The following is a 15,826-nucleotide window of genomic DNA, read 5'->3' as shown; positions in this document are numbered from 1 at the left end:
ATTTATATTTTGTTAATAGTTTTAATTTTATTAATTTAACAAACCTTTTGTAATGTTTACCATGTCTCAGGCCTGATTTAAGTGCTTTTCAGATATTAACCTTTTGAATCTGCATAATAACCCTATGAGGGGTGGCTATACTAATATTTTTACAAGTGAGGAGATCAAATTAACTGTATTTCTTATTTTCTTCTTTCAAACTGTATTGTTTTTCCCATAATATACACTTAGTTTGTTTTTAGAATATGTGAGAAATAACCACTTATTTTATCAATTTCTTTTTTTTTTCTATTTTAATGAACTGACTACACAGAATTTTTTGCAATTTCGATTTCTATAAAAATTTTTAAAAATTGCTAAATATGAGGAACATCATTGCTGTTAGTAGTCTTGAGGCATTGTTTTTGTAAAGTTTTATAATTACTCTTATCCTTATAATTTTATAACTAAAGACACTTTTTTTTCCTCATAATTAACCTTCTTCTAAACCTATTTATATGTGTTTCAGGCCTGTCTAATATGAAGTTATAATTGTTACAAAATCATCATTTCAAACATATAAATTCCATTCTTCAAAAATGTTTCTTATAACTACTTAGGAATGAATACATTCAAATATTACCTCATCTTTCTAGAATGTTCAATGAAAAAATTTCAAAAATTTTTCTCAAGTAGCACAGCAAAAATGTGACTGTGTAATGCAAATAATCAAGCAGATTATTAGTCAGTGAACAAGCACTCTAACTTATTTGCCTTATAAGGACTTAATTGATTTTTTCCTCCAAGAGGCTTATATAATGTAATGGTTTTTGTTATTATTTTTGTTTTTATTAGCTTTAATCTAGGTAAATAAGTTTTGGTATTAATTTCAGTGGGGGAAAAGGTATTGGAAAGAAATAGTTCAAGGTCCAAGAACAGTTGGTTGTCTTTATGGGTTTCTGGCCCTTTCATCATCTTAGCCTAAAGAGACTCATGAACCATACTCTGGTGATATGAATTCATCTGCACTTGTTCAGATATCATTAGTGGTTATATTGTTTGCTCAGTGCTGACTTTTTGTTATTTGTGTATTGAAAATTAAACAAAAAAGGAAAATAGGAGATAAAATTAGGAGAGCATTTTAGTAAAGCCCTGGAATGAGAATCATAGGACTTGGGTTTTCCTTAAATGCTCTGGTTTCTGACTTGATGACAGGAAATCTACCTTTTCTAGCCTTTTTCTAGTTGGTAAAACTGCGAAAGGACATATTTCCTTATCCTGACCTCTTCTTCTACCTTTTGAGCTATAAAATTCTTTACATCTATTTTTATAAGTGTTGCCAACTACATAGCATAACGGAATGCATTTTGCTGCTGAACATCCTTTTGGATTCCTGTGACGTTTTTCTAATTATGTGTTACTGTTTTTTATAAATTATCAAAACTAATTTTCTAGTTTTATGTGAACATATTATAAAGTGTAACATGCTTTTAAAAATGTTTTCAAAATTGATCACAGCCTTGGAGCAAGACTTGCACTATACATTTGCTTTTCTAATGTTTTTATTTCCAATGGCTGATTTGACTTCTGAAAATATTCAGTTTACATTGGAGACATAGCTGGAATGCAGTCAACAGGGCAGAACAGCTTGCTGTAATCCTATATAACACTATGTGATGTCAAGGTCACAGTGAAGAAAAATGTTCTGAATTATCAATAGATGACTCAATTGCCATGATGTCCAAATAAAGTCATTTAGATTGCTCTCTGGATCACCCTCACCCCCTTGATTTCAGCTACCAAAATTGTGTTTGTAGAATGTTTACACTCTCCTAAGATTTATGGGTATTCATGACTCTAACACTCTAAGACCCCATGAAAAAAAAGATGTCCAAAGAGAAACCAATGTAGCCTGTTGCTATGGTTTATTTGCAAGAGTTTTAAAATACAACGAGTTTAATTTAACTGTTTTCTTTTATTCTTAAGGTGGATTTGGAGACCATAGTATGTCAAAGAAACGAGGGGCTCTCTACCAGCTTATAGACAGGATAAGAAGAATTGGCTCTGGTATATCAATGTTTAAAGTTGCAGACGCTTGACTTGATGTACAGTAAATATTATACTAGTAGCAGTTCAGTTTGTCATTAATATGCAAAGCATGTAAAGGGTATAGGATGAGAAAAAGTCCTGTATCATTTTTGTTAGCTGATGTTTAATGTAAGTTTCTTAGAACTTAAGTTGGAACTTAAATTTAATGAATAGAACGTGAAGTTGAAATGTTTTTTTAACTTATTTTCAGCTTCTCCTTATTATAAGATGTATTTGGGGGTTATTTTACGGTTGATATTTATTTTCGGTGCAATGGTTATCACACTAAGGTGTTTTTATCAAGCATGGAACTACATCAGTTTTAATCAAATCAAAAAATGTTTAATCTGACAAAAAATGTTTGTTTTGAAGTAAAGTTCACTTAAAGTAAATTGAGAAACTGATTTGTTAGATTAAGAAAATAGTTGAGAATGTTTGATCCTTCCAAAAACATACATAGAAAAACAGCCTTCTGGTCTCATAATTAGTTAATACTTCTAGTATTGAATTTGTTAAACACTGTATATTTTAGAGTTTTTAGAAGAGTTTTCTGTTCAAAGTTTACATCCTAATGTTTTTTTAAATTGATGAATTGTTAATTAAATAATTGATAGTACACACTTCCAAGCAATAATTTTCCCAAGCAAACTAGACCTGTTAGGGACACAGGAATAGGGGCATACTTTCACTGTTGTGTCTGAAGTATAAACCAGTGGGTTATTTGTGTCAATGGTAGTAGATGAATAAGAATGAATAATAATGAAGATTTAGGAAAAACAAACACAGTAACAAAAATATGTTGGGGCACCCGGGTGGCTCAGTCGGTTAAGCGTCCGACTTCAGCTCAAGTCATGATCTCACAGTTTGTGAGTTTGAGCCCCATGTCGGGCTCTCTGCTGACAGCTCAGAGCCTGGAGCCTGCTTCAGATTCTGTGTTTCCCTCTCTTTATTTCCCTTCCCCACTCATGCTCTGTCTCTCCCTCTCTCTCAAAAATAAACATAAAAAATTTTTTTTTTTTAAATATTTTGAAAGGCCACCAAGAAAATTAATGACTACAGACTCAAAAGCTTCTCTAGGAGTAGGCTGCATTTTATGTTGGCTTGTTCACGTTGTGTACTGATCTCTAAATAATGCTAGGTCACCTGGATGTGAATCCAGAGGAAATTTGAACAGAGATCTACTGGCATTCCAGGAGGCCGAGACCATACCTAGCTCAACATTATTTCATTTACCCTCTCTGTAATGCAATCTTCATAATTTTAGGCCATACGATAGAATATCAGTCCCGATTTAAAAGAATGAAGGATTTAGCAAGAGTTAAGAGGAGTTTCGAATATCTTGTGACTTTTTAAACAACATTTATTTTATTGTCTGGTGGTGAATTGGCAGTGCTCTAGTATTAGAATACAGGAAACAGGTTTTTTTTGTGGCCTACAAGTCTGCCTGACTTCTATCTGTTGTAGACTGTTGTATGAGAATTCATTAAAGTTGCTAAGAGAGCATCATTAAGAAATAGGATTTTGGGGCGCCTGGGTGGCGCAGTCGGTTAAGCGGCCGACTTCAGCCAGGTCACGATCTCGCGGTCTGTGAGTTCGAGCCCCGCGTCAGGCTCTGGGCGGATGGCTCAGAGCCTGGAGCCTGTTTCCGATTCTGTGTCTCCCTCTCTCTCTGCCCCTCCCCCGTTCATGCTCTGTCTCTCTCTGTCCCAAAAAAAATAAATAAAGGTTAAAAAAAATTAAAAAAAAAAAAAGAAATAGGATTTTGACGTGAAACGCTCAATATGTTAATGTTTTTCAAGTATGTAAGGTAAATGAAGTTCTTTAATGAATTGACTTTAGGCATATTTACACAAATATGTAAATAAGACATTTTAACTTCAGTCTTTTAAGAGGAAATGATTCCCTGACCAAGGACTTCTGTTTCACAGAATGTTTTAAATGTCACTGCAGGCTTGGAGCAAAACAACACAGTGAAGGGAAAAGTACCTCTAAAATTCTCAGGGCAAAATGAGAAAAATCGAGTTCCCAGAGCTGCTACATCGAGAACAGAAAGAATATGGCCCGGAGGTGTTATTCCTTATGTTATAGGAGGCAACTTCACTGGTAAGATATTCCCAGAGTGTTTATTTTTATGAAGAAATATTATCATACAGATTAAGTGTGTATTTTTGCAGAGTTTTATATATATATAATTAATATATAAAACATAGTATTAAATCAAGCATGAGAAATACTCCAGTCACCTTGGTTGTTAGTTTAGAATGTTTTTGGAATTGAAAAATGTCTTTAGTGTTGAGCTCTAAAGGTTGAAAGTACTGTTCTGGTTTTTAAACTGAGCTTCAAATGTGCTCATGTCTGGAAGCTGATTTCTCTTCCAATGTCAGGTAGAGTGTATGTCCGGTTTATAGAGTCTTGTACACATGTATTAAGGCATTGAGTTCAAATCTCTGATTGTAAGGGGAGTGTCCATTCTTAAGAGCGCTCGCTTGTGGTGCTCCAGGCTCATCTCTGTTGGTTGGTGAGCGTGACAGCATCTGAACTGCCCAGGCGGACTCAGGACGAAGGGGCCAGCATGTAGCCCTGCTGCTTAAGACACACACTCTTTTATTAACATCCTGCCATTTTTCCAGGCAGCCAGCGAGCCATGTTCAAGCAAGCCATGAGGCATTGGGAAAAGCACACGTGTGTGACTTTTATCGAAAGAAGTGATGAAGAGAGTTACATTGTATTCACGTATAGACCTTGTGGGTAAGTGGAACCAGGGAATGACTTAAGCAAGTGTAGACAAGGGGGGGGAAAATCCATAAGTAGGATTCATGTCTCAATATTTGATTAGCATTTTGCCCATGAGAAAGTGTGAATTATACATAAGAAAATATATTAAATTTTTTTTAATGTTTATTATTTTGGGGAGAGAGACGGTGTGTGAGTGGGGGAGGGGCAGAGAGAGAGGGACACACAGAATCCCAAGCAGGCTCCAGGCCCTGAGCTGTCAGCACAGAGCCCAATAGGGAGCTTGAACTCACAGAGTGCAAGATCATGACCCGAGCCGAAGTCGGACGCTCAACCGACTGAGCCACCCAGGTGCCCCAAGAAAATATTATATTTTAAATAAATATATTCTCTGATCACACACTTTGATCATACACCTACCCCAAGTGTATTTCTCCACCAGGTCAACTACTTTTCTTTGTGTTGCAACTGTAACAGTGGTATGGCCAACATCCCACTCATCTGAATTGGAAACTGGTAATATTGTCTGGTGATTCTCTTGTGCTCTGTCTAAAACCTATGCATAAGATTACATTGATATTCACCGTGTCTGTTGATTTCCACCTCTAGCCTATGTCAGTACCTCAGTGCATATTTATCTCTTAGTCGTGCCACACCTGATCTATTCCGAACGCTCTCCCGTGTTCCTTCACCAACTTCCTGCCACTAGAATTATCTTCAAAAAATGCCGGACTGAGCAAGATACCACACTTTTTGAGGTGTTTCAGTGCTTCCTCGGACAGTGGCGCTTTCTAGATTTTCTCCTTACAGGCGGGTAACGAATACTCTCCAAAACAACTGTTCCCGTAAGTTGTGAAATGCTGTGTTACATTTCAGTAGGTATTTCTGAGGCAATGTGCTAAGGAGCACTATGAATATTCAACCAATTGAAGAGAATATAGAACCCAGTGTTTTTTAAACTTCTTGAAACACGAGAGCACCCATGCCCCTCTTTCAAAAGTGAAGAACACACATCAGTATCCCAGAAATGTTAGCCTGCGAATAAGATCCAAATCCCTTGATATAACATTTAAAGAATGCCATGAACTTACCACAGCTTCCATCTGCAGCTTCTTCTGCCACCACGTCTCTGCACAAATCCTAGAATGTAGCCAAGTGACATTAATAGCAGCTCCCCAAGCAGTGCTGTGTCCTTTAAAGACGGTTTACTGTGAGAGGTTTCGAGCTTCTCTCCCCTCTGCTTCCACATTCGAACATTTGATTAAATGGAATGGGTGCTTGCTGAGAACACTTGCTAGGGTTTGCCGTCTGCTTTACATTGCATCCCGTCAGGAGGCACGCGCTCTGGGTCTACCACGTCAGTGATGCCGCTGTTGAGCAGTGGAATCCAGCACTGACAGCCAAGTCCCTCCATTGTAAAAGTTCTCATCATTGCAAAAGAGTGATGCTCTAATGTGGTTCTTTCATTTGATCCCGTCTACACTTATTAGCTAGAATCCTTCTATACAGAGGGATGTTCTTTAGTCAGCTATAACTATCTGAATACCCTCTAGTATAGTTTACAGTGAGAAAGTAAAAATGCTTAATTCCTTTGGAGGAAATAGTTCTTGCCCGATCACATATAATTTAGAGGAGGGAATATATATTTCACTAGGTACTGGGGGAGGATTATGTGATCTGGAGGATCTGGAGGTACTGGGGGAGGATTATGTGATCCCCCACTAGGTACTGGGGAGGATTTTTCTATCAACATTTAACCTCACTTAAAAAGTAATAAATTTTAGGGGTGCCTGGGTGGCTCAGGCAGTTAAGTGTCTGACTTTGGCTCAGGTCATGATCTCATGGTTTGTGGGTTTGAGCCCTGCGTCGAGCTCTGTGCTGACAGCTCAGAGCCTGGAGCCTGCTTCAGATTCTGTGTCTTCCTCTCTCTCTGCTTCTCTCTAGCTTGTGCTCTCTGTCTCTCTCTCAAAAATAAACAAACATTAAAAATTATTTTTTAAGTAATCAGTTTTAGTTTTGGCTCTATCTAGGGGTCAAAATAATACATTATTTTTTTCTGTATAGTTTTGGAAAATGCTATAATTTTTTAGTTTTGACTTATTCAGGTAATGTTTTCTTCCAAATTACTCTAATTTTAGCTTGACAGGTTTTGGTTACATTTGGAATGCCTCCTAGTTCTTTATATCTATTTAATATTTAAAAGATCCAAATCTAGACTGTCCTTCCTTCCTTCTGGTTATCTAATAGGAATGGATATAGCTCAGCTTACATATTTCTAAATACATAATGTATTTAGATCAATACATCTTTCTTTTTTCTTTACCACCTTTCAATTTTGTAAAACAAATACAAACAAAGCACTGGCATACATTATTTTATTGATAAATTTCTGTTTGTAACAAATTCATAGTTCTACTCATGTTCTTTCATTAATTTGGCTTTTTTTTGAAAGTGTTTCATTTTACTTGTTTTATTCTGCTAAACTATTTTTGCCATTCACTGTCATTTCTTCATGTTTTTTGCTTGTGCTTTTCTGATTGCTTGGACTGCCTTTGTTTCCATTTTTATCAGTGGAAATCATTCACATATTTCTTTGTCACCCATTTCTGAGCTGCCCTCAGTGGGTCATTGCTCTACCCACAGCTATAATAGTTACATTCCCACCATTGGTTCATAGGTCTGCCTTCATCAGTGCTGAGGGCTGGTAGCTTATCTCTGTGTCCCTTGGGACACCCAGCATGCTGCTTTACAGATAGGTGATCGAGAAAATCCTGACAATTTATGCATCAGCTAAAGCACATTCAATGTAATCCTAAAAGAAAATTATGTAAGGATTTAAAGATGTATTGTAGAGCATGCACTTTAATGATTACTGTAATGACTTCAGAGAAATGCATACTGAAGGTGTGAATTGCCCTCAGATCTTTAAATCTGTATTTACACTCTTGGAATTAAACTTTTGAGTATTTACATATACATATAATTTTGACTGTTATGGTAGTAATATTGCATTTGATCATTTGTTTTGATACTCAGTTTCCCTATATTACATTTTCAGTGATGGGAAGAATGATACATTTTATAGGAATCGATCATTGGCTTGTTAACCATTCTGACCATTTTGTGACTTCTAAATTTCATTTGGAACTACCACTATTGGCCATAATTTCATGAAACAGTTATTTCATCATTAAGGAGATTTTTCTGTGATAATGCTGTATTTAAATCTCATAGATATTAATCAAAATTATTAAAGAGTTTGGTTGTTGGTAATTACACAAAATACTGAGGGCCACTGCAGTCAGATATATGTCAAGTCAAACACATAACACTCTTATTGGACTTTAGTACTGTGTCTTTTATATCATAAAAGCTGTTGCACATAGGGCATCAAATTTAATAATATCTAGTGTAAATCTCCATTGAATACGGAGAGGCTGTAAAGTAGTGCCACTGATACTGATGGCAACATTGACCGTTCTATTTCTGCCTTTAAAATGGTAGGCAAACACATCTTACCACTTCATGTCACTTTTTTCATTTTACTTACCCACTGAGCTTACCCACTAAGGCAACTTGTAGCTATTGTAGTTTTTTCTTTTTAATGTTTATTTATTTCTTTTGAGACAAAGAGTATAAGCAGGGGAGAGGCAGAGGGAGAGAGAGAGAGAGACAGAGAGAGAGAAAGAAAGAAAATCCCAAGCAGGCTTCACTCTGTCAGCGCAGAGCCCAATGCAGGGCTCAATCTCATGAACGATGAGGTCATGACTTGAGCTGAAATCAAGAGTCAGAGGCTTAACTGACTGAGCTACCCAGGCACCTTGCTATTGTAGTTTTTAACAAAACAACAGGGGGCTCCGGGGTGGCTCAGTTGGTTAGGAGCCTGCCTCTTGATATGGGCTCAGGTCATTGGGGTGAGATGGAGTTCTGTGTGGGGCGTCTGTGCTAAGCATGGAGCCTGCTTTGGATTCTCCCTCTCTCTCTCTCTCTCTCTCTCTCTCTCTCTCTCTCTCTGCCCCTCTCCCGCTTGCACTCTCTCAGTGCTTTCTCATTCAAAATAAATACATAAATAAATAAATATTAAAAATATAAAATAAAACAATAAAAATAGAAGCTAAAATAACGTCCTCATATTAATAGAAGAATTATTAAATGTGGAACGACTTGTACTATTTAGCACGTTCTATTTCCCCTCTTATTTTGCTAGAATCAGCTTTTTTTCACTAACTATTTATTGGGTGCCTAATTCCATATCACATTTTTGGTAAGTGGGAAAATAATAAAGTTTTTAAAAAACAAAAGGTAAAGTTCAGAACTTTTTAGTATATGATATCTTTGATCCGTCTTCAATGGGACGTATGCTTTAACTCTCTCTTCCTATGTTGGCAAAACGTTTAAACTTAACAATAAATACTTTTTAAGTGAATATTTATTGTCATCAGTGGCATTTGTATATTTCACAAGATTATTAATTATTAGCAAAATGATCATTTTATAACAACTGGTTTGATTTATTTCTTTGTAAGGCAGAAATTTATATATTACTTTTGTCTACTATACAACCTTATATTGCTGAATATCCTCTATTTTTTAAGCACAACTTTAAAATTTTTTACAGTCTTATATTAGTTTCAGGTGTACAATATAGCAATTCAACAATTCTGTACATCGTGTGGTGCTCATGTCAACAAGTACACTCCTTAATCCCCATTACCTCTTTAGCCCATCCCCTACTCTCCTCCTCTCTGGTAACTATCAGTTTGTTCACTATAGTTAAGAGTCTGTTTGTTTAAAATTTTTTTAAAAAATATTTATTTTTGAGAGACAGAGAGAGACAGAGCATGAGCAGGGGAGGGGCAGAGAGGGAGACACAGAATCTGAAGTAGGCTCCAGGCCCTGAGCTGTCAGCACAGAGCCCCACGTGGGGCTCAAAGCCACAAACCATGAGATCATGACCTGAGCCAAAGTCTGATGCTCAACAGACTGAGCCACCTAGGTGCCCCAAGAGTCTGTTTCTTAACTTTGTCTCTGTCTTTCTCTTTTTATCCTTTTGCTCATTTGTTTCTTAAATTCCACATATGAAGTGAAGTCATACGGTATTTGTCTTTCTCTGATTGACTTATTTCACTTAGCATAATACTCCCTAGCTCCATTCAGGTTGTTGCAAATGGCAAGGTTTCATTGTTTTTTACGGCTGAAGAGTATTTCATTGTATATATATATACCACATCTTCTTTATGTATTCATCAGTCAGTGCACACTTGTCCATTTTTAATGGGATCATTTGTTTTTTGTGGTGTTGAGTTTGATAAGTTCTTTACGTATTTTGGATACTGTCCCTTTATCAGATATGTCATTTGCAAATATCTTCTCCCTTTCAGTAGGTTGCCTTTCAGTTTTGTTGACTGTTTCCTTTGCTGCGCAGAAGCTTTTTATTTTGATGTAGTCCCAGTAGTTTACTTTTGCTTTTGTTTCCCTTGCCTCAGTAAGCCTATTTAGAAGGAAGTTTCTACAGCCAATGTCAAAGAGATTACTGCCTGTGTTCTCCTCTAGGAATTTTATGGTTTCAGGTCTCACATTTAGGTATTTAACCCATGAATATCCTCTATTTTATATTACCTCTCTTATTCTACTAGATAGTTTCTTGAACAATCTTACTGTTTTCCTACCTGCTAAATTTTAATGATTCCTTAAAAACAACTAACCAAACAAATAAGCTTAGGGTTAACTTATTTACTTATTTATTTTTATTTTTTTTTAGATTTTATGTTTTAAATTGTCTTTAGCTTTGGTCAGTTTGGTTATTCAGATTATGGCAGTAGTCACTTATATCCTTACCTACAGCATTTTCATTTTGTGCCACTTACTGTACCAAATGGCAGGCTATAAAATTGAACATGAGGTGTTTTTCTCTGCAAGGGAGTTACAGTTTGACAGAAGAGGTGTGCCAGCCAGGATTCCTGCTTGCAAACAATAGGGACTGGTTAACGTAAGCAGAAAACAATAACTCATTGGATTACTACATAATGTATAGAATCACATGAATGGAAAAAGTGGAGAGCCAGGTTGACGGAGGTATTGGGGGAAGATTATGTTTAACCCCTGGCCATAAACATCTTCACCCCTGCTTTGGGTACTCCGTGATAACCACCAGAGTCTTAGCTCCCTTCTGCACTTAACAAGACCTGTTCTTGTAACAGTATTTATTAATTTATTAATTAATTTATTTTGAAAATGGTCTTTTCCCAGTTTTCTTATAATGTAAATAACATAGAACATTGTATTAGTTTAATGTGTCTACCATGAAGTGTTGATATATGCATATGTTGTGAAATGATTCCCACACGGGTTGCCTGGGTGGCTCAGTTGGTTAAGCATCCAGTTTCAGCTCAAGTCATGATCTCACGGTTCGTGAGTTCAAGCCCCACATCAGGCTCTGTGCTGACAGCTCAGAGCCTTGGAGCCTGCTTCAGATTCTGTGTCTCCCTTTCTCTCTGCCCCGCCCCTGCTTGCACTCTCTCTCTCTCTAAAAAATAAATAAACATTAAAAATTTTTTGAAATGATTCCCACAATAACTTTAGGTAACAGACATCACCTCACATAGTTGCAACATTTTTATTTTCCCGATGAGAACTTTTAGATTTGCTCTCTTAGCAACTTTGTAGTATGTGATAGAGTATTACTAACTTCAGTGACCATGCTATACATTACACTTGCAGGACTTATTTATCTTGTAACTGGAAGTTTGTACCTTTTAACCCCTTTCACTCATTTGACCCACCCACTACTTACCACCCCAAGCTCTTGCAATTACCAGTGTGTTCTAGGTATCTATGGAGCTGTACTATCTATAGCCTGACTATATTTTAGGTGCTAGAGATATCAGTGTGTAAAATGTGTAAGTTGTCTGCCCACAAATAGCTTATGTTCTAGGATAAGGCGTCAGAAAAAACCATGAAAATAAATGAAATATAAAATGTATTAATAGACCGTAAATTCTAGGGACAGAAAGAAAAGCCATGTAAATGGTATGGAAAGGCATTTGCACAAAAACTTGAAAAAGTAGGTGAAACAACTCATATGCTGCCTGGGAGAATAGAGTTCCTGACAGAGGAAATAAGTAAAAAGGCTTTAAGGCAAGAGCTTGTCTGTATGCTCAAAGCACAGCAAGGAGACCACATGGCTCAGGTAGAGTGAGTTACAGGGACAGTAAGAAGAGATGGGATCTGTATGGTAAGACATTTATGTGTGAAGACCATGTAGGATCTTTACAGTTATTTGTAAGTATTGTACTTTAGATTTTCCTCTGAGCTTTATTAATCAGCTGAAACAACTTTATGTCATTGTAATACATAACCCTTAAACCTCAATAGCTTAGAGTAACGTATTGATTCCTTATTTATAAGGATATTGGATACAGATATTGATTCCTTATTTATATTGCATGTCCATCACTGGTTGGCTGTGTCTCACTCCAGAGTTATCACTTTAATGTTCAGTATGATGGCGAAACCTCTTTTTAGAACATTGCAATTGTGGCAGATCAAACAGAGACAGTATTGACAACCATGTTGACTATTAAAGATTCTCTCTGGGGGCACCTGGGTGGCTCAGATGGTTAAGCATCTGACTTTGGCTCTGGTCATGATCTCAGGTTCCGTGAGTTCAAGCCTGCGCCAGGCTCTGTGCTGACAGCTCAGAACTTGGAGCCTGCTTCAGATTCTGTGTCTACTCTCTCTGCCCCTCCCTTGCTGACACTCTTGTCTCTCTCACTCTTAAAGATAAACATAAAAAAAAAATTAAAGATTCTCTCAGAATTTACACAGTTTGTGCTCACATGACATTATCCAGAGCAAGTCACATAACCAAACTCAACATCAATGGTATAAGGAAGTATAATTATCTTCCAGTGAGGGGTAATGAATGTTTTTGAACATTGACGCAATTTGTCATAGAACCATTGGAGAATATTGAGAAGAGACATAATATGACTTTACATTTTTAAATTATTTCAATGTTCAGTAAAGACTGCTGTGGAGAGGACATCTTCTTGGATGTCATGATAGATTATCTTATAGGCAACTTCCAATGGTGCTTTGGTTCCCCAGTCTGAGGCAAAGGTAAGGAGTAGCAGGTTTGAGATTACTTGATTACTGTCTGTGGTTCAGAGAGAGGTGTCGCTTCTCTATAGATGGTGAAACTTTTTCTTGGGACAATAAATAGAACTTTTGGTGGTCAAATTTTAAAAGCAGCACACGAATTAGAAATAAAAAAAACAAAAGCCATATACAAGAAAAATGGCATCACCTGAGCTACATTAGAGGCTAATACCTAGACATCCTTAAACCACTTTTTTATAAAGTACACATATTACACTGTCATTCCACACCTAGTTCTATGTGCATATATTTAGTTATTTATTCATCTGAGCATCCAGAATTATTCTCGACCTAAAACACTATGAATCAAATCACCATATTTTTCTTCTTTCACAGGAGCATTGTAAGTCAGTGGGAAATGTATTTTCAATTTCTGTTATGGAATCCCACCTTGTATATTGGAAATTGCTATGGGTGAAATTATGGTAAAGAAGGCGTTTTAGATTAAATAAGTTGACCACATGGCTTGACTATCTCCCAGATTTTGATTTGCGAGGTATTTTCTTATTTGAATACAACCAGCAAGAATGACTTAGCATGTGTAATTTAGTTGCTATATAGTCATCAGATATTTGTTTAACTACTTCTACATGCAGCTCTATGGTAGTGAATGATTCAGTTTAAATATCTCCAAAATTTGCAAATTTTGTGTTTTTCTACATCTAATACTTTACTGTTTGGGTATTTGATAAATATCTGTGTTTAGGTTGAAAAATGCTATTAAATATGGGAGCAAAACCAAGATTTCCTGTTTTTTTTTCTTACCGGTTACCTCTTTTTTTGTTATTGACTTATCAAGCTTTGTTAACTATTATAATAGACTCATAAATAATAAATCTGTGGCATAGGATAAGATGGTTAAGGCTTTAAAGCCTACAGAAATAATTGCAATGACAAATATTTGTATTTGTGAACAATCAAAAGAACTACTGAATATGCTTACTGTGGAAAGTGAAAACTTGTGAAATTCCTTTGAATCATTTGGGCAATTAATTTTTGGAAATTTTCTATTTTAATTTGATAAATTTAAAAAATTGTTTGCTTAAATCATTTTTGATCAAGAGCAAGAATTTAGAATAATAGTCATAAAAGTAATCGCGGGGCTTGAAAAAGTTTAGAAGACAGCAGAGAATCTATTGCTACAGAGATCAGGGGACTAAGAAACAGTCATGAGGAGCTAAAAAATGCTGTAAATGAGGTGCAAAATAAAATGGAGGCGACCACAGCTCAGATTGAAGAGGCAGAGGAGAGAATAGGTGAATTAGAAGACAAAATTATGGAAAAAGAGGAAGCTGAGAAAAAGAGAGATTAAAAAAAAATCCAGGAGTACGAGGGGAGAATTAGAGAACTAAGTGATGCATTCAAATGGAATAATATCCATATCATAGGAGTTCCTGAAGAGGAAGAGAGAGAGAAAGGGGCTGAAGGTGTACTTGAACAAATCATAGCTGAGAACTTCCCTGATCTAGGGAAGGAAAAAGGCATTGAAATCCAAGAGGCACAGAGAACTCCCTTCAGACGTAACTTGAATCGATCTTCTGTATGACATATTATAGTGAAACTGGCTGGCAAAATACATGGATAAAGAGAAAATTCTGAAAGCAGCTAGGGATAAACAGGCTCTAACGTATAAAGGGAGACCAATAAGTCTAGTGGCAGATCTATCTACTGAAACTTGGCAGGCCAGAAAGGAATGGCAGGAAATCTTCAATGTGATGAACGAAAAAAATATGCAGCCGAGAATCCTTTATCCACCAAGTCTGTCATTCAGAATAGAAGGAGAGAGAAAGGTCTTCCCAAACAAACAAAAACTGAAGGAATTCATCACCACTAAACCAGCCCTACAAGAGATCCTAAGGGGGATTCTGTGAGTGAAATGTTGCAAGGACCACAAGGGACCAGAGACACCACTACAAGCATGAAACCTACAGGTATCACGACTCTAAACCCATATCTTTCTATAATAACACTGAATGTAAATGGACTAAATGCTCCAACCAAAAGACATAGGGTATCAGAATGGATAAAAAAACAAGACCCATCTATTTGCTGTCTACAGGACACTCATTTTGGGCCTGAGGACACCTTCAGATTGAAAGTGAGAGGATGGAGAACTATCAATCATGCTATTGGAAGTCAAAAGAAAGCTGGAGTAGCCATACTTATATCAGACACACTAGACTTTAAATTAAAGGCTGTAACAAGAGATGCAGAAGGGCATTATATAATAATTACAGGGTCTATCCATCAGGAAGAGCTAACAATTATAAATGTCTATGTGCCGAATATGGGAGTCCCCAAATATATAAAACAATTAATCACAAACATAAGCAACCTTATGGATAAGAATGTGGTAATGCAAGGGAGTTTAATACCCCACTTACAACAATGGATAGATCATCTAGACACAGGATCAATAAAGAAACAAGGGCCCTGAATGATACATTGGATCAGATGGCCTTGACAGATATATTTAGAACTCTGCATCCCAAAGGAACAGAATATAGTTTCTTCTCGAGTGCACATGGAACATCCTCCAAGATAGACCACATACTGGGTCACAAAACAGCCCTTCATACATATAAAAGAATTGAGATCATACCATGCATACTTTCAGACCACAATGCTATGAAGCTTGAAATCAACCACAGGAAAAAGTCTGGAAAACTTGCAAAAGCATGGAGGTTAAAGAACACCCTACTAAAGAATTAATGGGTCAACCAGGCAATTAGAGAAGAAATTTAGAAATATATGGAAACAAATGAAAATGAAAACACAACAATCCAAACACTTTGGGATGCAGCGAAGGCAGTCCTGAGAGGAAAATACATTGCAATCCAGGCCTATCTCAAGAAACAAGAAAAAT

The 15,826-nt window shown here is 36.5% G+C and overlaps 1 protein-coding gene across 6 annotated transcripts in view; it reads left to right on the top strand.

Annotated features, from left to right (window-relative positions):
- The window catches only part of TLL1 (tolloid like 1), a 211,956-nt gene that overhangs the window by 86,693 nt on the left and 109,437 nt on the right, over positions 1–15,826 (top strand). For all 6 annotated transcript variants that reach the window (XM_053216743.1, XM_015076828.3, XM_027068568.2 and 3 more), the window contains 3 exons: positions 1,966–2,046; positions 4,018–4,170; positions 4,698–4,815. In XM_053216743.1, the coding sequence (XP_053072718.1) occupies positions 1,966–2,046; positions 4,018–4,170; positions 4,698–4,815 (352 nt within the window). The remainder of the gene's footprint in view (positions 1–1,965; positions 2,047–4,017; positions 4,171–4,697; positions 4,816–15,826) is intronic.

The sequence above is a fragment of the Acinonyx jubatus genome, chromosome B1 (assembly GCF_027475565.1).
Source record: "Acinonyx jubatus isolate Ajub_Pintada_27869175 chromosome B1, VMU_Ajub_asm_v1.0, whole genome shotgun sequence".
NCBI classification, from domain to species: domain Eukaryota; kingdom Metazoa; phylum Chordata; class Mammalia; order Carnivora; family Felidae; genus Acinonyx; species Acinonyx jubatus.
This window is presented reverse-complemented; position numbering and strand designations above follow the sequence as displayed.